Source organism: Thamnophis sirtalis, unplaced genomic scaffold (genome assembly GCF_051295495.1).
Source record: "Thamnophis sirtalis isolate CommonGarterSnake01/CBP01778 unplaced genomic scaffold, rThaSir2_p1.2 scaffold_9, whole genome shotgun sequence".
NCBI lineage: Eukaryota > Metazoa > Chordata > Lepidosauria > Squamata > Natricidae > Thamnophis > Thamnophis sirtalis.
The window spans coordinates 6,005,010-6,025,605 of NW_028261389.1; the positions used below are offsets into that span (position 1 = coordinate 6,005,010).

At 45.2% G+C, this 20,596-nt stretch overlaps 1 protein-coding gene across 1 annotated transcript in view; it reads left to right on the top strand.

The window, feature by feature from the left end:
* Positions 1–405: 405 nt before the first annotated feature.
* LOC148044026 (store-operated calcium entry regulator STIMATE-like) overlaps positions 406–20,596 on the top strand; it is a 32,903-nt gene continuing 12,712 nt past the window's right edge. Inside the window, 4 exon segments of the mRNA XM_087722527.1 lie at positions 406–553; positions 5,915–5,963; positions 7,128–7,223; positions 8,972–9,093. Coding sequence (XP_087578653.1) covers positions 406–553; positions 5,915–5,963; positions 7,128–7,223; positions 8,972–9,093 — 415 coding nt within the window.

The following is a 20,596-nucleotide window of genomic DNA, read 5'->3' on the forward strand; positions in this document are numbered from 1 at the left end:
GTTTTTAAGAAGAGACTGGACAGTCACTTGCCTGAAATGGTGTAGAATCTCCTGCTTGATCAGGGGGCTGGACTAGACGACCTCCAAGGTCCCTTCCGGCTCTATTCTGATTCTGTCGTGGGGAAGAACAAGCCAACTTTCGTGGCTTGCCTTGAAAGCAGCTGGGACCTCCTGGCGCCCCCCCCCCCACCCCGCCATCCGGTGGAGGGGGGGGACCCCGCAATCCTCCAAGCCCCAAGTCCTGCTGCGCGGGGCGGCCTCCCTCCGAGCCGCGCCCTCCCCCGGGGGAGCGATATTAGCCCCTCCCCGAGGAAGCGTCTCTGGCTACTTTGAGCCTCCCGGGAAGGGAGCATCGCGGCGTCCGCTGTTGCTGCCGCGCCGCTTCGGGCTCGCCTTCGCTCCGGGATGGCGCTGCTTTCCGACGAGCTCCCGGCGCCCAACTTGACGCGCGTCAGGATCCGCCCGCAGGGCTGCGGCTCCGGGGCGCTGCTTGACCGCTTCGGGGTCTTTGTCCAGGCGCTGCTGGCCTTGGTCGCCTTCAGCACGCTGATGCGTGAGTGGCTTTGCTTTTTCTTTTCCCTCTCTTTTCCCTCCTTCCCTTTCTTGCTTCTCGCGTTTTTCTCTCTGCTCCTTTCTCCTTGCTTCTTTCCTTTTACTTTGAGCTTCTTTCTCTTTTCTTTCTGGTTTCTCTCTTATTCTGCCCCGTCCCGTCCCCCCCACCTTTCCCCTTCCTTCTTTCTCTGTCCTGCCTTTTTCTCTGCTTTCCTTGTTTCTTTCTTGTTTCTTTTCCCCCATTTCTTTGCTCCTTTCTCCTTCCCTTCCTTTCTCTTTTTCCCCCTCCTGTCTTTCTCACTTCTTCCCTTTCCTTTCTCCTTCCTGGCTCATTTCCCGATTCCTTCCTTCCTGTCTTTCTATCTTCTTCCCTTCCCTTCCTCACTTTCTTTTCTCCCTCTGTTTTCTCTTTGTTTTTTTCACTTCTGCTTTTCCCTTTCTGTTTCTTTTTCTCCCTTTTTCTCTGCCCCTTATCCTTTTCTTCTTTCTGGTCTTTCTCGCTTCTTTCCTTCCCTTTCTCCTTTTTTCATCTCTCTCTCTCTCATCTCTCCCTCTTCCTCTCCCCCCTCTCTCTTCTCTCTCTCTCTCTCCTCTCTCTCCCACCTTCTCTCTCTCTCTCTCTCTCCCAACTTCCTTCCTTTCTCTGCTTTCTTCTCCTCCGCTTGTCTTCCAGGCACAGTATTTGCCTTGCTTCCGATAACCAAAGATCTTTCCAAATTTCTGAGATGGAGAACATGAACAGAGTGACACCAGAAGGCCACTTTGTGTAGAGAAATGATGGGCAGTCAGTGGGTTAGGTGGAACTCGGTAGGCAAAATGTGCTGGTTCCTTTGATATATCTGAGAAAATCCTTTCTTTTCTTTTTCTATAAACTTTCACCAATCCTCACTGCTACTCGCTTTGGTCTGCCGCCAATCAATCAATTTTCGGGGAAAACTTGACCTCATCCTGGGCCTTTAATTGATGGCGGTTACTCTTATTCTGTGTATGGGGTTCGAATGAAATCCATTTGGTTTCATTGGTTGCTTTTGAACAGTTTCTTTTTTTAAAAAAAAATCCCGCTTTAAAGCAAGGAATGTAAAAATAATCAAAATAATCTCAGATTTCGAATGAGTACTGCTCCCCAATCCTGTAATACTCCTAGCATAATAGAAACTTTTGAAATTTGAGTTATTCTTCTTTCTATAATCTTGAGATCTAGAAGCTTGATTGTTTAAACTGAATCTTGTCTTTTTGGTTCTATCTACCCCCCCCCCCCTCTCTCTCTCTCTCCCTCCCTCCCTCCCTCCCTCCCTCTCCCTCCATCCACCCTTCCATCCATCTATCTGTCTGTCTGTCTGTCTCTATCCATCTATCTCTATCTATCTATCCATCCATCTATCCATCTATCCATCCATCCATTTGCCATCCATCCATCCATTATCCATGTCTATGTGTCTGTCTGTCTGTCTGTCTGTCTGTCTATCTCTATCCGTCTATCTATCTCTATCAGTCTATCTATCTCCATCCATCCATCCATCCATCCATCCACCCCCCATCCATCCAACCATCCATCGCTATCTCGGTCTATCTGTTACATTTCTAGTTCTCTTTATCTACCTTCAGTTATTTATCTACATCTCTATCCGTCCATCCATCCATCCATCCATCCATCCATCAATCATCCATATCTTTGTATGTCAGACTGTCTGTGTGTGTGTGTGTGTGTCTGTCTGTCTATCTATCTATCATCTATCTATCATCTATCTATCATTTATCTATCATCTATATCTATCTATCTATCTATCTATCTATCTATCTATCTATGTATCTATCTATCTCTATCCATCTATCACTATCTATCTATCCATCCACCTATCCATCCATCCATCCATCCATCCATCCATCCATCCATCCATCCATCCATTGCTATCTCTATCTATCTGTCACGTATCTCGTTCTATCTTTAATCTATCTTCAATTATTTAACTACATCTCTCTCCATCCATCCATCCGCCCATCCATCCATGAATCTCTCTCTCTCTTTATCATACTTAAGAACTGCTCATCTCCCTCACTCTGGCACTCCGGGCAGTGTACAATTTTAGGGCTTCCATTTATTGTTTTATGGAAGGTTTTAAGAGATCAAATGTGGCTTTTCTGTGGCAAAGACGGTCCGGGATCTTTGCCTCTTATTGGGCCAAAGGTAGTGAAAACTCCAAAGCCACAAACTTTTTCTCTCCCCCCCCCCCCCTGCCACATCGTGTCGGCCCGGCCTTCCTTTCCTAGGCCTCCCTGCCAGATTTGGCATCTCGGCTTTGGCAATGTGAGGCTGTGTGCCGGCTGGCGGCTTTTCTGTGGCGCAGCTGCTCCGGCGTCTTTAGCCATTGTTTCACCCACTTGGCCATCTGGAGAAGCTGAGCTGAATGGGAGTGGGAGACGAGAGGGGGGGGGGAATGTGGTCCCTGGGGCTGGGTTGAAGAAGCCCTGCGGCCTGCTACATGTCTGGAACTTTTTAGCGCCCTTCCCTCCCCTGGGGGGTTTTTCCCAACAAAATAAAGTTTAGGGCCCTTTGGCGTGGTGAGGATGCTAAACAGCAGCCTTGCTGGGCACCAAAAGATGTATCTGGCGTAGCATCTTGTTCCCACACAGTGACTTATCAGAGAGGTCCAGAAAGTCTATGAACTGGACACCAGAATTACCGTGTTTCCCCGAAAATAAGACAGGGACTTATTATAGCAATAGCAATATATCAGTTAGACTTATATACCGCTTCATAGGGCTTTCAGCCCTCTCTAAGCGGTTTACAGAGTCAGCATATCGCCCCCAACAGTCTGGGTCCTCATTTCACCCACCTCGGAAGGATGGAAGGCTGAGTCAACCCTGAGCCGGTGAGATTTGAACCGCTGAACTGCAGATAGCAGTCAGCTGAAGTAGCCTGCAGTACTGCACCCTAACCACTGCGCCACCTCGGCTCTTTTGACCTCTGAAATAAGCGCTTGGCCTTATTTTCACGGGGGTCTTCTTTTTTATTTTTTTATTTTGTAAATGTGTTTTATTTTCCATTTCATTTCGTACAGTCACATATATACTGTGCATAACCGGGGCCATATAACATTAAACAATAAACACAGCCATCCCTCTTGTCAACAATACCCCCCAAAATACAAACCCAATGTACCACTTCGACCCTCCATACACCCTTTCTTTCGCCCCCCTCCAACTTTCCTTCTTCCCTCCAACATTCCCCTCTACCCTACTTCCCCTCCCCCTTTATCACTCCTCTCTCCCAGTACACTCCCTCCCTTCCTTCTCACCCTCCCTCCAATCCTCTCTCCCACCCTCTCTACCCCTCTTTCTTCTTTCTCTCTACTCCTCCCTTCGCTGTATTTGTACTATCTATCAATATATTCAGCTTGTCCTATTTTTACACTAGAATTAAAGAGCAACAGTATACAAGTGCAATCGTGTTACTTTAAAATCTAGCACATACTATATTTCCCCCCTCCCCCCTAAGACCCCACTCCCTTCCCCCCCCCCCGACTTCCCAGAGCCCGTACACGGTGTATTTTCAGGGGGGTCTTCTTATTTTTGAGGTGCAGGAGACGGCGAGCGTGGGAGGGAGGGCTTATTTTAGTGCATGGGCTCGAAAGCCCCGATTGGTCTTATTATCCAGGGAGGCCTTATTTTCGGGGGTGAAAACAGGGTAGCATTCTTCACTCTGCGTTTTGAGCAAAGTGGCTGGGCGGAAACCTCAAATACCCACGAGAGCTGCAATCTTTTTTTTTTTTTTTTTACATTTAATTTTCAAACCTGCTTCCAAATAGGACCGACTGCAACCAGCCTGCCTTCCCATTGAGGGCCCGTATATGCTGCAGAAAATATCCACAGACACCCCCCCCCCTCAACGTCCTGGACGTGAACGGTTTCCACTTCTCCCTTCTGGACACTGCTATCGGGCAGGGATGGCTAACCTTTTTTGGCTCGGGGGCCAAAAATACGCAGGCATGCACGATAGTGAGCATGAGCGTGCCCGCACCCATAACTCAATACCCCCCATGCACCCCCCCACGCATGCACGCACAACCTCCCTCACCCTTCAGAAGCCTGGGGAAGGCAAAAACCGTGACCCGTCAAAACCGCGGTCCACAAAAGCGCGCTCGACAAAAGCGCGCATTTGACGTCATCACAGCGCGACAAAAAAAATTAAAAAATGAAATAAAAATAAAATTAAAGCAAGCCGATTCACATAAAGGTAAGGATTAGGGTTAGGATTAGGGTTAGGGTTAGGTTAAGGGTTAGGGTTAGGTTTAGAGCGTTAGAGTTACGTTTAGCGTTAGGTTAAGGGTTAGCATTAGGTTTAGGGTTAGGTTAAGGGTTAGGTTTAGGGTTAGATTTAGGGTTAGGTTTAGGGTTAGGTTTAGGGTTAGGTTTAGGGTTAGGTTTGGGGGGGTTAGGGTAAGGTTTTTGCTTTATTTTTACATTTATCGATCACAGCGCGATGTTTTCGTCGCGCTGTGATGACGTCACGTACGCGCTTTCGTCGAGCGCGATTTTGTCGTCCGCGGTTTTGTGGTGGAACCGGCAAAAACAGCCTCCCCCAGCCCCACAAAAGCTCTCCAGAAGCCGGAAACAGCCCGTTTTTGAACTTTCGGTAGGCCCGTTTTTCACCCTCCCCAGGCTTCGGAGGTTTTCCTGAAGCCTGAGGAGGGTGAAAACGGCATGCCCCGGCCCCCGGAGGCTCTCCGGAAGCCAGAAATGGACTGTTTATTTGGAGGTTTACTGTGTAAGTTTTAGGGGTCACACCCAGATGCAATTGGTTCGGCACTGGCCAATAGTTATAGTGTTCTGGGTCATGTGATCGCAATTTATGCCTTTTTGGGGGGCCAATGTCCGCCTTTTTCGGCTGGTTTCTTAGAAAAAGAATGTAGTTAGGAATATATTGATTTGCTTAACCGCCGCTACAAAAACATTGTTTAATTAGGTCCAATTATTGGGTAACTCAACTTAGAATGGAGATTAAAAAGGTAGCCTGTCCAATCATTTCTGACTCATCTGTTTCTTGACTAAGGGAGCCAAGACATTTTCCGTGGTCATGTGGCCAGACTCACATGACACAGTTACCTTCCCACCAAAGTGGTACCTATTTATCTACTTGCATTTGCATGCTTTTTGAACTGCTAGGTGGGCAGGAGAGTGGAAGATTATTCATGTCGAACCCTGGGTCTCGGGAAGGTCATAAGATCTAAGTAAGGAACATCCAGTTTAACAGACTGAATGCAACATATTTAAGGCTCATCCAGCCAGATGGTTTTGTTAAATATATTTTTCCATTTATCATATTTTCAAAAAATAAAAATAAAAAAATATTTTCTTTTCACAGTCAAACGATTTAAGGAGCCCAAAGAAGAGAGGCGATCTTGGAGAATATGGTAAGATATATGTGTGGATGGGTGGATGGATGGATAGATAGATATAGATATGGATGGATAGAAAGATAGATGATGATGGATGGATAGATAGATTGGTGGATGGGTAGATGGATAATGGATGGATGAATAGATAGATATAGATATGGATGGATAGATAGATAGATAGATAGATAGATAGATAGATAGATAGATAGATAGATAGATGATGGATAGATAGATAGATAGATAGATAGATAGATAGATAGATAGATAGATAGATTGGTGGATGGGTAGATGGATAATGGATACATGGATGGATAGATGATGGATGGATGGGTGGATAGATAGATAGATATAGATATGGATGGATAGAAAGATAGATAGATGATGATGGTTGGATGGTTGGATGGATGGATAGATAGATAGATATAGATATGGATGGATAGAAAGATAGATAGATGATGATGGATGGATGGATAGATGATGGATGGATGGATGGATAGATAGATTGGTGGATGGGTAGATGGATAATGGATACATGGATGGATAGATGATGGATGGATAGAGAAATATAGATATAGATATAGATGTAGATGATATAGATATAGATATAGATGGATGGATAGATGATGGATGGATGGATGGATGGATGGATGGATAAATAGATAGATAGATGATAGATGGATGGATGGATAGATAGATAGATAGATAGATAGATAGATGATAGATAGATAGATAGATAGATAGATAGATAGATAGATGATAGATAGATAGATAGATAGATAGATAGATAGATAGATAGATAGATAGATAGGTGGATGGGTAGATGGATAATGGATGGATAGATAGATACTGGATGGATGGATGGATGGATGGATAGATATTGATCCCCTATTGCAACCTTCTGACGAGCAAAGTCAATGGGGAAGCCGGATTCACTTAACAACCAGGTTTACTAACTTCTCCACCGCAGCGATTCACTTAGCGGTGGTGGCAAGAAAACTCGTACAATGGGGCAAAGCTCGCTTAACAAATGTTTCACTTAGCAACAGAAATGTTGGGCTCAGTTGTGGTCGTAAGTCGGAGGACGACTTGTACTTTTCCTTTCCTGTTCTGTTTGATTAATTAAAATCCTCTCCCAAGCCTTTAAAGCACGCTTGTCTCTTGAATCCAAATTCTTTCAAGGTTTTATGACACCTCCAAGCAAGCCCTCGGAGCTGTCTTCATCCACTTTGCCAACGTCTTCTTATCTGACCTGACGGAAAACGATCCGTGTTCTCTGTGAGTTTGGCTTTTGGGTATAAAGAGTTGTGCCGTTTGTTGTTAGTTGAGAAGTCGTGTCCAACCCATCGCAGCCCCATGGACAACCTTCCTCCAGGCCTTCCTGTCCTCTACCATCCCCTGAAGTCCATTCAAGCTCACACCTTCTGCTTCGGTGACTCCATCCAGCCCCCTCATTCTCTCTCGTCCCCTTCTTCTTTTGTCCTCAATCGTTCCCAGCAAGAGGCTCTTCTCCAGGGAGTCCTTCCTTCTCATTAGGTGGCCAAAGCATTTGAGTTTCCTCTTCAGGATCCGGCCTTCTAAAGAGCAGTCAGGGTTGATCTCCTCTAGGACTGACCGGTTGGATTGCCTTGCAGTCCAAGGGACTCCCAGGAGTTGTGCCTTTAGACCTGTTCTATTTCCCTAGATTCCTGGTTTGCAGCAAATCATGGTTAGTTTTTGCATCTAAATGGGGGAACTGTGGTATATACACTCCATGGCTTTGTAACGAACGAGAATCCATAATCCGCTTCCTCCTTTGCATGGATTGGATTTATAAAGCACTCCATAGATACAGCCCAAAGTGGCTGAGTTCACATATTTATTTCATGTTTTTATTTACGAAGCTATATCTTGCCTTTATTATTATTTTGATAAATAAAGATAAGTGAATAAGAGGCCCAATGCTCCTTTTTCTTCCGATTTTGCCCACAACAATCACCCTGTGAGGTGGGTTGGGATGAAAGAGAGGGAGACCAGCCCAAAGTCACCCAGCCATCTTCCATCTTTATAGTGGGGATAGAACTCACAGTCTCCTAGTAATTGGGCCCAGAGTTATCCAGCTGGCTTTTATGCCTAAGGTAGGACTAGAACTCACCGTCTCCTGGTGATGGCCCCCAAAATCACCCAGCCAGCTTTCATGCTTAATTGGAGACTAGAACTCACAGTCTCCAGTGGGTGATGGACCCAGAGTCATCCAGCTGGCTTTTATGCCTGATGGGACTAGAACTCACAGTCTCCTGGTGATGGGCCAAAATCACTGGGTTTTATGCTTAATGCAGGACTAGAACTCACAGTCTCCTGGTGATTGGCCCATGGTCACCCAGCTGGCTTTCATGGCTAAAGTGGGACTAGAACTCACAGTCTCCTGGTAATTGGCCCATGGTCACTCAGCTGGCTTTCAGGGCTAAAGTGGGACTAGAACTCACAGTCTCCTGGTGATTGGCCCATGGTCACCCAGCTGGCTTTCATGGCTAAAGTGGGACTAGAACTCACAGTCTCCTGGTGATTGGCCCATGGTCACCCGGCTGGCTTTTATATCTAAGGTAGGACTAGAACTCACAGTCTCCTGGTGATGGGCCGAGAGTCACCCAGCTGGCTTTCATGCCTAAGGTAGGAGTAGAACTCACAGTCTCCTAGTGATTGGTCCAAAGTCACCTGGCTGGCTTTCATGCCTAAGGCAGGACTAGAACTCCCAGTCTCCTGGTGATGGGCCGAGAGTTCACCCAGCTGGCTTTCATGCCTAAGGTAGGACTAGAACTCACAATCTCCTGGTGATGGGCCGAGAGTTCACCCAGCTGGCTTTCATGCCTAAGGTAGGACTAGAACTCACAGTCTCCTAGTGATTGGTCCAAAGTCACCCAACTGGCTTTTATGGCTAAGGCAGGACTAGAACTCTCAGCCCCCTGATTTCTAGCCTTGTATTTCACCACTGGACCAGATTGGCTCTCTTAAAGTTTCCCCTTGTTTCTCTCCTGGTTCTGCCACAGTTATTTGATGAACTTCATCCTGGATGCCACTTTGGGAATGTTGCTGATCTGGCTCGGGGTGAAGACGGTCTCATGGATGGTGGTGTGGTGCCAATGTCCCTCTCTTGTCTTTGGAGAGTACGGTAAGCCAAGGCTGCTCCTGCGGCTGCCAATTTGCCCCTTATTAGCCTCTTCAGAGATGGCAAGGACAAAATTGAAAAAAAAATCAAACCAAACAAAGGAAGATAGGAAATTCTTTAATTATGGAACTCTGTTGCAGGTGGGGAGGGGGAGTAGAATGTCTAAACTCCTAGCCTGTAGGCCGGATGAGTCAAGCACTGGCCACGCCCACGCCCAAGTGGCAGTTGGAACAGAGTTCTTTTCAGGTGGGGAGGGGGAGTAGAACTTCTAACTCCTTAGCATCAGGGCGTGTTAATAATACTATTAAGAAATACTAATGCTCCAATGTTCATTTCGAAAACTCCTTCTAAGCGAGCACCTAGAAGCCAAGAGGAACATATGTGCCAAATTTCAAGTTTGTAGACTTTACGGTTTTGGAGATTTCATGATGATGCATGAGAGGTATTTCACTTTTATATATATAGATAGGCCTGTAATTGTGCAGGCTAGAAACTGCACAATTAATAAAGAATAAAAATGAAGACTTGCTAAGGCTAGGCAAAAGAGTTTTCAAATTCTTACGTGGTCTCCATGTACATAAATTTACTGGAATTTTGATTTAAGAAACTGTATGAGTAATCCTCAACTTATAACCATTTGTTTATAGTGACTGTTTGGGCTGAAAGTTACAACAGCACTGAAAAAAAAAACCCACACTTACAGCCACTGCAGCATCCTCGTGGTCACGCGATCAAAATTTGCAAAGCTTTCCTGTATGTCTTTGTAAATATTTTGGGGTCAGTTGCTAAATTGTTGTTGAATTGCTCTTTCGATTTTCCATTTGGAAGCCTTCCAGATTTGGAATTTTGAAACAAGCAATTCTGCTTAAGTTGAGCCCATGCAGTTGGTTTGTTTGTTTTAAGTATTTCTTAACGTTTTAAATTTCAGAAGAGGTCATCAAGCATAATCGCTTTTTTCCCCCCCTTCTCTTCATTTTTTATTTCTTCTTTCGTATTTTGTATTTCAGGATTCGTAGTCTAGTAAAGCCCCACCAGGGGGCAGCAGCTCCTACCAAATAGAGATAATTTTGGAGGTCCAAATTTTCTTTAAAGATTCTGACCAAGGGGATTGGCCAGAAAGGGGCCACAGAATGTCAGGACCTTTCCTAGTCTTTCAAGTCCAGGTACTAAAAACCTGTAGCTATTTAGGACTGCAGTGTTTTGGTTGCAAAAGGCAACTGATGGGCTATCAGGCCAGGAAGAGGAGGAGGAGAGGAAGGGGGAGGAGGAAGAAAAGGAATGGATGGATGGATGGAGGAGAAGGAGGAGGAGGAAGAGGATGACCGGGGGGTCCTTATGTTTTCTGAGCTTGGTTGATTTCTTGCAGCTGTTTCATTACCAAACTAGGTAACGTCATCAGTGCTAGAAAAGAGCAGAGTTGGAGGAGGAGGAGGAGGAGGGGGAGGGGGAGGAGGAAGGATGTATGGAGTGGGTTGGTGGATGGATGGGCGGTGGAGGAGGAAGAGGATGAATGTGGGGTCCTTGATGTTCTCTGAGCTTCCTCGTTTTCTTGCAGACGTTTCATTACCATACTAGGTAATGTCATCAGTTCTAGAAAAGAGCAGGGTTGGAGGAGGAGAAGGAAGCTGAAATGGGGGTGGAAGAAAAGAAGGGATGGATGGATGGAGGAGAAGGAGGAGGAGGAAGAGGATGACTGTGGGGTCCTTATGTTTTCTGGGTTCCACCACAAAAGCGCGTAGGACAAAATCGCGCTCGACAAAAGCGCGCTGTGACGTCATCACAGCGCGACGAAAAAGTTCAAAAAATGTAAAAATAAAGCGAAAACCTTACCCTAAGCCCCCCAAACCTAACCCTAAACCTAACTCTTAACCTAACCCTAAACCTAACCCTAAACCTAACCGTTAAAGTAACGAAAAACCTAACGCTAACCCTTAACCTAACCCTAACGCTAACGCTAACACTCTAAAGCTAACCCTAACCCTTAACCTAACCCTAACCCTAACTCTAAACCTAACCCTTACCTTTATGTGAATCGGCTTGCTTTAATTTAATTTTTATTAATTTTTATTTGAATTTTTCGATCTTTTTCGTCGCGCTGTGATGACGTCAAAGGCGTGATTTTGTCGATCGCGCTTTTGTCATCCGCGCTTTTGACGGGTCACGGTTTTCTGAGCTTGGTTGATTTCTTGCAGATGTTTCATTACCAAACTAGGTAACGTCATCAGTGCTAGAAAAGAGCGGAGTTGGAGGAGGAAGAGGAGGAGGAGGAGGAAGAAAAGAAAGGATGTATGGGGTGGGTGAGTGGATGGATGGGTGGAGGAGGAAGAAGAGGATGAATGTGGGGTCCTTGATGTTTTCTAAGCTTGGTTGATTTCTTGCAGACGTTTCATTACCAAACTAGGTGACGTAATCAGTGCTGGAAAAGAGTGCGGTTGGAGGAGGAAAAGGAGGAAGCAGAAAGGGAAGAGGAGGAGAAAAAGGAGGAGGAGAAGGGATGGATGGATGGATGGAGATAGGAGGAAGAGGAGGAGGAGGAGGAAGAAGAGGAAGACTGTACACTCCTTGATATTCTCTGAACTTGAGTTCTTGCAGACATTTCATTACCAAACCAGGTAACACCATCAGTGCTAATTGCACTGAGGGTGTTACCTATTTGCGTAATAAAACACCTGCAAGAAATCAGCCAAGCTCGGGGAACGCCAAGGACACCCCACAATTCATCCCAGGTCTACGAATAGTCTCTTCTCTTGGCATCCCCAAGCAATGGAGTCTTCTCCAAAAATAGATGGTCCTTAGACTGACCACAGTTCTCCATTGGGAGACCATGAACTCAGCAAGCCCTCCAACGTTCTGCGATCTCCCAGCCGCGGTGGATTGGGGGGGGGGGGGAGCTGCTGTTCGGCTCAACAGTGGGAAGCCTTTTTCTTCCCTCTGCTGGGAGCCAAGGGTGGGCAGGCGTTGCCATGGGGATGTCAAAACATTTCCATCACAACTGTACGTTTTGGTGGCCCAGCGAGCTCCTGGATTTGTTTGGAGGGGCAACGAGAGGATGAGACTTCCCACTCCCACTGAAGTAGCTCTCAATGGGACTTTGGTTTGAGAGAAGGAAGCACCTGGCCACAGGGGGTGGGAGGGGGGGACGCAGATGCCCTCCCCCCTGGGCAAATGTGTTCAAACAACCCAAGCAGAGGTGGGTTCCTACCAGTTTGCACCAGTTCGGTAGAACCGGTTCATCAAATCTATCGAACCGGTTAGAAGAGGTCCCACCAGTGGACCCGGAAAACAGGCCACATCTACAGAAGAGGTTCCAAAAATTTTTGAAACCCACCACTGACACACACACAGACACACACACACACACACACACACACAGACACAAACACAAAGACAAACACACTCAGACTCACACAGAGAAAGAAAGAGAAAGAAAGGAAGAAAGAAAGAAATAAAAAAGACAGAAAAAGTGAGAGAGAGGTGAAAGAACAAAAGGAAAAAGGGACAGAGAGACAAAAGGAAGGAAAGAGAGAGAGAAAGAGAGAGAAAGAGAAAGAAAAGAAGAAATAAATAAATAAAAAAGAAAGAAAAAGTGAGAGAGAGATGAAAGAAAAAAAGGAAAAAGGGACAGAGAGACAAAAGAAAGGAAAGAGAGAGAGAGAGAGAGAAAGAGAGAGAGAGACAACACATGGCCGGCAAGCCACTCCCACAAAGGAGGCCACACCCACAGAGTAGGTTCGAAAAATTTTTGAAACCCACCACTGAACCCCAGGAACCGATTAAGAGAAAGACCTAATGTTGGAGGTTTTAAAGAAGAAACTGAACAACCACTTGTCTGAAATGGTATAGTATCTCCTGCTTGAGCAGGGGGCTGGACTAGAAGACCTCCAAGATCCCTTCCCGCTCTATTCCGATTCTGAGCCACCATTAGAAGAGAGGGATGTCTTTTCTGCCATCTACTGGTCATAAGGGGTATTGCGGAGCTTTGATTTGATAAACCAACATATTTTTTTTTCAAATTTGATCACTGTCTGGACATCAACTCCCAGAAACCCCCAGCCGGCATGTCATCTGAGATTTGAGGCCTTTTGTCCAACCTTATACGTAGTTTTTGACATCTCTATTGTTCAGAGTTGAGCTGGAATTGATCATTCCTCAGTGGCTTCATTTACCCAGCATCAGAGGTGGGTTCCTACCAGTTCGCACCAGTTCGGTAGAACCGGTTCGTCAAATCTACCGGACCGGTTAGAAGAGGTTCCACCAGTGGACCCGGAAAGCAGGCCACACCTACAGAAGAGGTTCCAAAAATTGTTGAAACCCACCACTGCTAAAGGGCTAGGGGTGCAAAAGGATCTTGTAACTTGACAGCTTTAAGACTTGCATGCTTCAAATGCCAGAGTTCCTGAGCCAATGTGACTGGAGGAGGAATTCTGGGAGTTGAAGTCCACAAGTCTTAAAGCTGTCAGGTTTGAAGACCCCTAGTTTTTTTTTTCTAAAGGGTTAGGGTGCAAGGGTCTTGTAACTTGACAGCTTTAAGACTTGCGTGCTTCAATGTCAGAGTTTCTGAATAGCTACTTGGACCGACCTAAGTACTAATTCATAATTTCATATCCGGTCACATGGGCGGCAAGCTACTCCCATCCAGTCACATGGGTGGCAAGCCACTCCCACAAAGGAGGCCACACCCACAGAGTAGGTTCGAACAATTTTTGAAACCCACCACTGCCCAGCATATTAGTGTAGTTGAAATATTTAGATGCATTCAGCTGCAGGGGGTTATGGAAATTCAGGCATCATCTTAGCACAGTGGTTCCCAAACTTGGCAACTTTAAGACTTGTGGACTTCAACTCCTAGAATTCTGGGAGTTGAAGTCCACAAGTCTTAAAGTTGCCAAGTTTGGGAACCACTGTCTTAGCACGTTGAATGGAGCAAGCCATTTTATTATGGCAAGGCATGTCATGGAAGCATAGAAATTGATTTGTGAACCCTGGTGTAGAGATCAACATGTTTTTTTTTTAATAAAAAGTTTTTTATTTTATTTTTGTTACATAATAAAAAAATTCTTTTGTGAACAGAGTGTTGTCTGGATTCCCCCTTTAACATTTCCACAAACATATAATTCATTCTCCATTACGTTTCCATTATTTCCAATTTTAGCCGTATACTTTTCTTCTCATATTCAATATATATGAACAATATCATTTTTTCCCCTTCTCTTTAGAAATAAATCAACTTATCATTTCTTTTCCATCTAGTTTCTGTTAGCAACATACGTCTTCAAATTCAATTTTTATATGATTAACATTTAACATAATTACTTTACACATTTAGAAGTATTAATATAGCTCACGCACATCCTAAATAGAGCATACTATTTACCTTGTTTACAGTATTTCATTTCATTCCACTAATTCATACCATTCTGCTAATCTCCGATTCCTAAATTTTCTTTTCTTCTTTTTATATGTCTTATATCTTTTCTTCTGAATTTTTTTCCATTGCTTTTCGATTAATTGTTTGGTTATCTCTTCCCCCAAATTTCTCTTCCCCACCTCCCATTATTTCTCTTGTTATTTTTGCCTAATTCTAGAGATCAACATGTTGTGTGAACCACCAAGACAAGTGTTTCACAGCTGAGGGAGGATTTAAACCCAGCACGTCAAGAGTCTTACACGAGGTTGGGTTGGGAAAACAGAAATCCCAGTCTCTACCATGCTGGGAGGGTTGCCAGAGTGGGAGACTCCAGTTAATTCATCTTCTGTTCTCTTGTACTTCAAGGGAGTAATAAATCTCTAATATACTCTCTCTCTCTCTCTCTCTTCCTCTCTCTGTCCGTCCAAGCAGCAAGCAAAATATTTTCTCTTTAAATGGAAGTGACCTTTTCAGCTATGATTCTTTTTCTTTTACACCATCCAGTGTAAAAATGGTCATTTGCTGGCCCTTTCCTCGCGGCTGTCCAAATTGCTGCAATTTTTTACCCCGCTTCCGCTTGAGCAAGTGTTTGCAAAGATTGATTTTACCCAGATTCTCTCTCTCTCTCTCTCTTTTTTTTTTTAAAAAAAGGAGGTTAATGTGTAGTTTTTGTTGAGGACTTGAAATCAACACAGATTTAAAATAGTTTTAGCATTCGGGTGAAGGACGGCTGAGGAATTGCATGAAGTTTCTCCTTGCAGAGAAACACCCCCCCCCCCTTAGAAACTGTACAGTAAATGTCTATGAAGATTCTCATTCATCCTGGTCACTGTTGTCCCAAAGGTGCTTTTTTCAGGAGGCAATTGGACTTTCTTGTTTTTTCTTTTGGAGACGTTTCGATTCTCACCCAAGAAGCTTCTTCAGCTCTAACTCGACGGTGGGGAATGGAAAGATTTATACTCCTTGCAGACAGCTGGTCGTTTGCGTCCTTTTGCAGTCGTTGAGGCCACTTGGAGGTTTTAAGCTTAATTTGAAGTTGCTGTTCTTCCTTTCTCTCTTTCCTCCATGGAGCAGGTTTTTTACTACAGGTTCGGCCGCGCTCCCGCCCACCCGTGCGCAATGCTTCTGCGCATGCATTCAAGAGGATGGGCGGAGCCTCCAGCCGCCGCTGCCACCGGTTGTTCTCCCGATCCTGGCCGAACCAGGAGTAACCCACTTCTGGTTGCTTCTCTCCTTGATTGGTTTCCATCCATTGCTTCTTGTCCTGCCTTCAGGTGCTTTGGAGAATAGCTTGACTCCCTCTTCTTTCTTTCTTTCTTTCTTTCTTTCTTTCTTTCTTTCTTTCTTTCTTTCTTTCTTTCTTTCCTTCCTTCCTTCCTTCCTTCCTTCCTTCCTTCCTCGAATAGAGTAGAATAGAGAATTGGAAATTTTTCCTTAGTTCTAGGTTGATTCTCTCCTTGATTGGTTTCCATCCATTGCTTCTTGTCCCGCCTTCAGGTGTTTTGGAGAATAGCTTGACTCCCTTTTCTTTCTTTCTTTCTTTCTTTCTTTCTTTCTTTCTTTCTTTCTTTCTTTCTTTCTTCTTTCTTTCTTTCCTTCCTTCCTTCCTTCCTTCCTTCCTTCCTCGAATAGAGTAGAATAGAGAATTGGAAATTCCTCCTCAGTTCTAAGTTGCTTCTCTCCTTGATTGGTTTCCATCCATTGCTTCTTGTCCCACCTTCAGGTGCTTTGGAGAATAGCTTGACTCCCTCTTCTTTGGGGCAGCCCCCTTCTGCAGTTTCTGCCGCATCCTCTATCCCAGATTTTTTTTTTTTGGTCTTTGTTATCATCAATTGTTAAGTCTGGGGGGGCCTTACGTGGCAGGTGCTGGTCTGTTTGAGTTCCAAAGTCCCAGAGCACTTTAGCGTCTACGTTTCCTATTACTTAGTTTGTATTTTGCGGTCCCACCCTTGCAGAATTATGTATAAACAAAATACCAGCATAACTACAGTAGGCCTCACAATTATAGGCCATCAACTCGGTGTCGAGGCTTAGCAAACACACCCAAGAGTAGTTTTTTTTAAAGAGTGGGTGTAATTTGGCGTACCGTGGAATCATTTGTAATGACTGGTTTGTGAGTAACCCGTTGTGAGAGCTCAGAGGTGGGTTCCTACCAGTTTGCACCTGTTCGGTAGAACCGGTTCGTCAAATCTACCGAACCGGTTAGAAGAGGTTCCACCAGTGGACCCGGAAAGCAGGCCACACCTACAGAAGAGGTTCCAAAAACTTTTGAAACCCACCACTGACACACACACACACACACACACAGACTGACACAGAGAGAGAGAGAGAAAGAGAAAGAAAGGAAGGAAGAAAGAAAGAAAGAAAGAAAGAAAGAAAGAAAGAAAGAAAAAGAAAGAAAGAAAGAAGAAAGAAAAATAGTGAGAGAGAGATGAAAGAAAAAAAGAAAAGAGGGACAGAGAGACAAAAGGAAGGAAAGAGAGAGAGTGTGAGAGAGAGAGAAAGGAAACACATGGCCGGCAAGCCACTCCCACCAGGTCACATGGCTGGCAAGCCAAGCCACTCCCATAAAGGAGGCCACACCCATAGAGTAGGTTCCAAAATTTTTTGAAACCCACCATTGTGAGAGCTGCTGATGAGATACTTGTGCAAAGCAACTCTCTGGGGGTACCTGGGTGGGTGGGTGGGCCGGGGGAGAGTTGGCATTATTTGAGATCAAGAAACAAGGTAATTGGGTCACACAGTTTAAGAACCATGGCTAGATGGACAATTGTTATGCAGGAACTGGGTATGTCTAGTTTAATGAAAAGAAGGACTAGGGGTGACATGATAGCAGTCTTCCAATATCTCAGGGGATGCCACAAAGAAGAGGGAGTCAAGCTATTCTCCAAGGCACCTGAGGGCAGGACAAGAAGCAATGGGTGGAAACTAATCCAGGAGAGAAGCAACCTAGAATTAAGGAGAAATATCCTGAGATTGAGGACAATTAACCAGTGGAACAACTTGCCTCCAGAAGTTGTGGGTGCTCCATCACTGGAGGCTTTGAAGAAGAGTTTGGCAGGGCACACGGGGACATTGCAATATGCGCTGTTGCGCATGCATGCTTCTGGCACCTGAGGGGAAAAAAAAACATTAGCCATCACTGGTATAGGTTGCATTTCGGCACAAAAGAGAAAAAAAACCACAGCGTTCTTTTAAAAAAAAATCTTAAATGATCTTCAAATCATTTGCTGGATAGGTTTCTCCTTCTCTTAAGCCCAACTAATAAACACTCTGCAGATGGAACTGGCTAAAAATACTTTGCGTATTCTCAGAGGACAAATCCATCTTTTCTCCCCCCCACACAACATTTTCCAATTTGAAGCTGCTGTTCCTCCTTTCTCTCTTTCCTCCACGGAGCAATCCTGGACAGAAACAAATGAGAAAATAAATCCTTCCAGATTTGTGGATTGTCTGAATTCTATTCTAGCTCAAGTTTTTGTTAGGTTGCTAAATTCCCAGGGAAGAACCGCATTTGTCTCTCTTGCAACTCGACGCTGGGAATTTGTACGGCATCTAAAAACATTTAATAAATTCCTAACGGGCCGAAGCATTTCTTAAAAGCCATTCTTGAACATTTAGGCTGTGATTATTGGTGAATTTATAAAAGTTGGGGGCGCAACTCCGCGCTGTTGGCCTATAGGTAGTCCTCAACTTATGACTGGTCACTAAATGACTTAATGTCCACCTGGACAATGGATTTGCTTAACGACCGCCACGTTGGCCTAAGGCTTTAAAAATGGGTGCAACTATATCCAGTTAACGATCCAGTTAACGACCGGCACACCTTACAACTGCAATTCCAGGCTCAATTTACAGTAGGGAGGAAGGGGGGGGAAGCCAGATTCGCTTAACGACCGAATGAGTCACTTAACAACTGCAACGATTCGCTTAAAACAACTGGGTCCAAAAAGGTCTTAAGTGAGGCAAACTCACCACTAACCCGGTGTTGCCCGGGTATTTATTTACTAGGGGGAAAATGTCCAGACCAAACGTAATTTCTATGTTGGATTTTCCCCCTTACCAGAGGGAAGGAGTACTGTGAAGCCGTTACCACAGCAACTCCACTGCGCTGCACAGTAGAAGGCCATTTTAGAGCAGTACAGTAGAAACCATTTTAAGGCACAACAGGCTGTATCTTATCAGAACACACACCCTGGGGGGGTGTTAGAGGTGTCTTACCCCCTCCCCCCCCCAGTATTTGTTTCCAGAGAGTAAGTCAACTGTGTGTACCAAGTTTGGTTGAAATTGCTCAAGGCGTTCCAGAGTTATGCTGGAACTCACACACACTCTCTCTCTTTCTCTCTTTCTCTCTTTCTCTCTCTCTCTCTCTCTCTCTCTCTCTCACACACACACACACACACACACACACACACACACGTACGTAGTAATGCGCTAATGGTGATAACAATGAAAATCATAATAATATATTCTTTACTTATACATAATAATCAATCACAATATATTCTTTACTTATACATAATAATCAATCACAATATATTCTTTACTTATACATAATCATCAATCATAATATATTCTTTACTTATACATAATCATCAATCACAATATATTCTTTACTTATACATAATAATCAATCACAATATATTCTTTACTTATACATAATAATCAATCACAATATATTCTTTACTTATACATAATCATCTTTCATCGTTTACTTGTACATAGTAATAATCTTTTATCTGCTAATTTCTACTTCTATTATCTAACCGCTGATAACAGTTAATTTTTCTGCTTTGGCCTTCATTTTTTTTGCTTTTTTTGTTTTTAGCCCACTAAAATCTTTTTTGGGGAGAAGGAAGGGCCGGCTGTCATCAGCCCCGTCTTCGTTCCGCAGGGCTGGCCTTCACATCCTCAGAATCCTCCGTCCGGATGTTACGTTGAGGCTGGCCTGTTCCTTGGTTTGGCTTCGTTGGAGAACTTGCATGCCATAGCATAGCTGTTCCTACAGAGGCAACCCACGGGCAGCTGCAGGTGGGTGCCTCCCCCTCTCGCGAAGGGACGCAGCTTCGGTGCAAGTCAGAACCCACATCTGGAAAGGCTTAGCTGAACAGCTGGGAGCCTCTGAAAGCTTTTGCGGTTGTTGGCGGTTGTTGTTTTTATTTTATTTTTCAGTTGGCTAACCCGTTGTTCCCCTCCAAGGATTTTTCCGTGCCAGATGGAAGAAGATTAGGAGCGTGAAAGAAAAACAAAACGAAGAAAGAAAAGGAAGCAATTTATTTGGAAAAGGAGGAGATTGGGAGGGGGGAAGGGGGGCTTCGAAGGCATTTAATGCAAAGCGCCCCACCCATCTGCTTTTTGGACTAGCTGGAGGTTGGATTTATCATGCATTCGTTTAGAACTTAGACCAGTGGTGGGTTGCAGGTGGTACGCCCCGTACTGCCCGGAGCACCGGATACCATTCCAGTACAGTGCTCCGGAGGGCCCGCCCGCCTGAGCTCCTTACCTGTCCTTTAAGCCTTTGGTGCTTCCCTGCACACGCATGACTTGTACGGCACCTGCGCGACGCTCCACCAAGCAGTCGGAGCGTCGCGGAGGCTTGTGGAGGTATCGTAGGCAGGTGCGATGCATGCGTGCGCTACATGCGTCAATGTGGGCGACGCCGGGCCCACTTTGACCAGTTGGAACAGGTTCCAGAACCCACCACTGATTTACAACTCATAGAATCTCACAGGGCTGGAAGGGACATCGGCAGGGGTGAGTTCCGGTAGGCACTACAGCCAGTTTGCTCCTGATGTGCGCCGTGCGCGCATGCGCAGTGCAATAAAAATTGTTCTGCACGTGTGCGGAAGCGAAAAACAAGAACCGGTTGGGGGCGTGGCAGGCCTGGGTCGCTGCTGATTCCGGCCACCGAGGCCGCCAAACCACTGGCCCGCGGAAGTCTTCTAGTCCAACCCCCTGCTCAAGGTAACAGACTGTCAGCCTCTGCTTTGTTGTTGCTTCGGCTGCCATGAAACGGGGAGGGTGGGCATGGTATTTGGGAGGGGTTACGCATTGTGCTGGAGGAAGTTTCTGGAGCTCAGCTGCCTGTCGGACTACGCA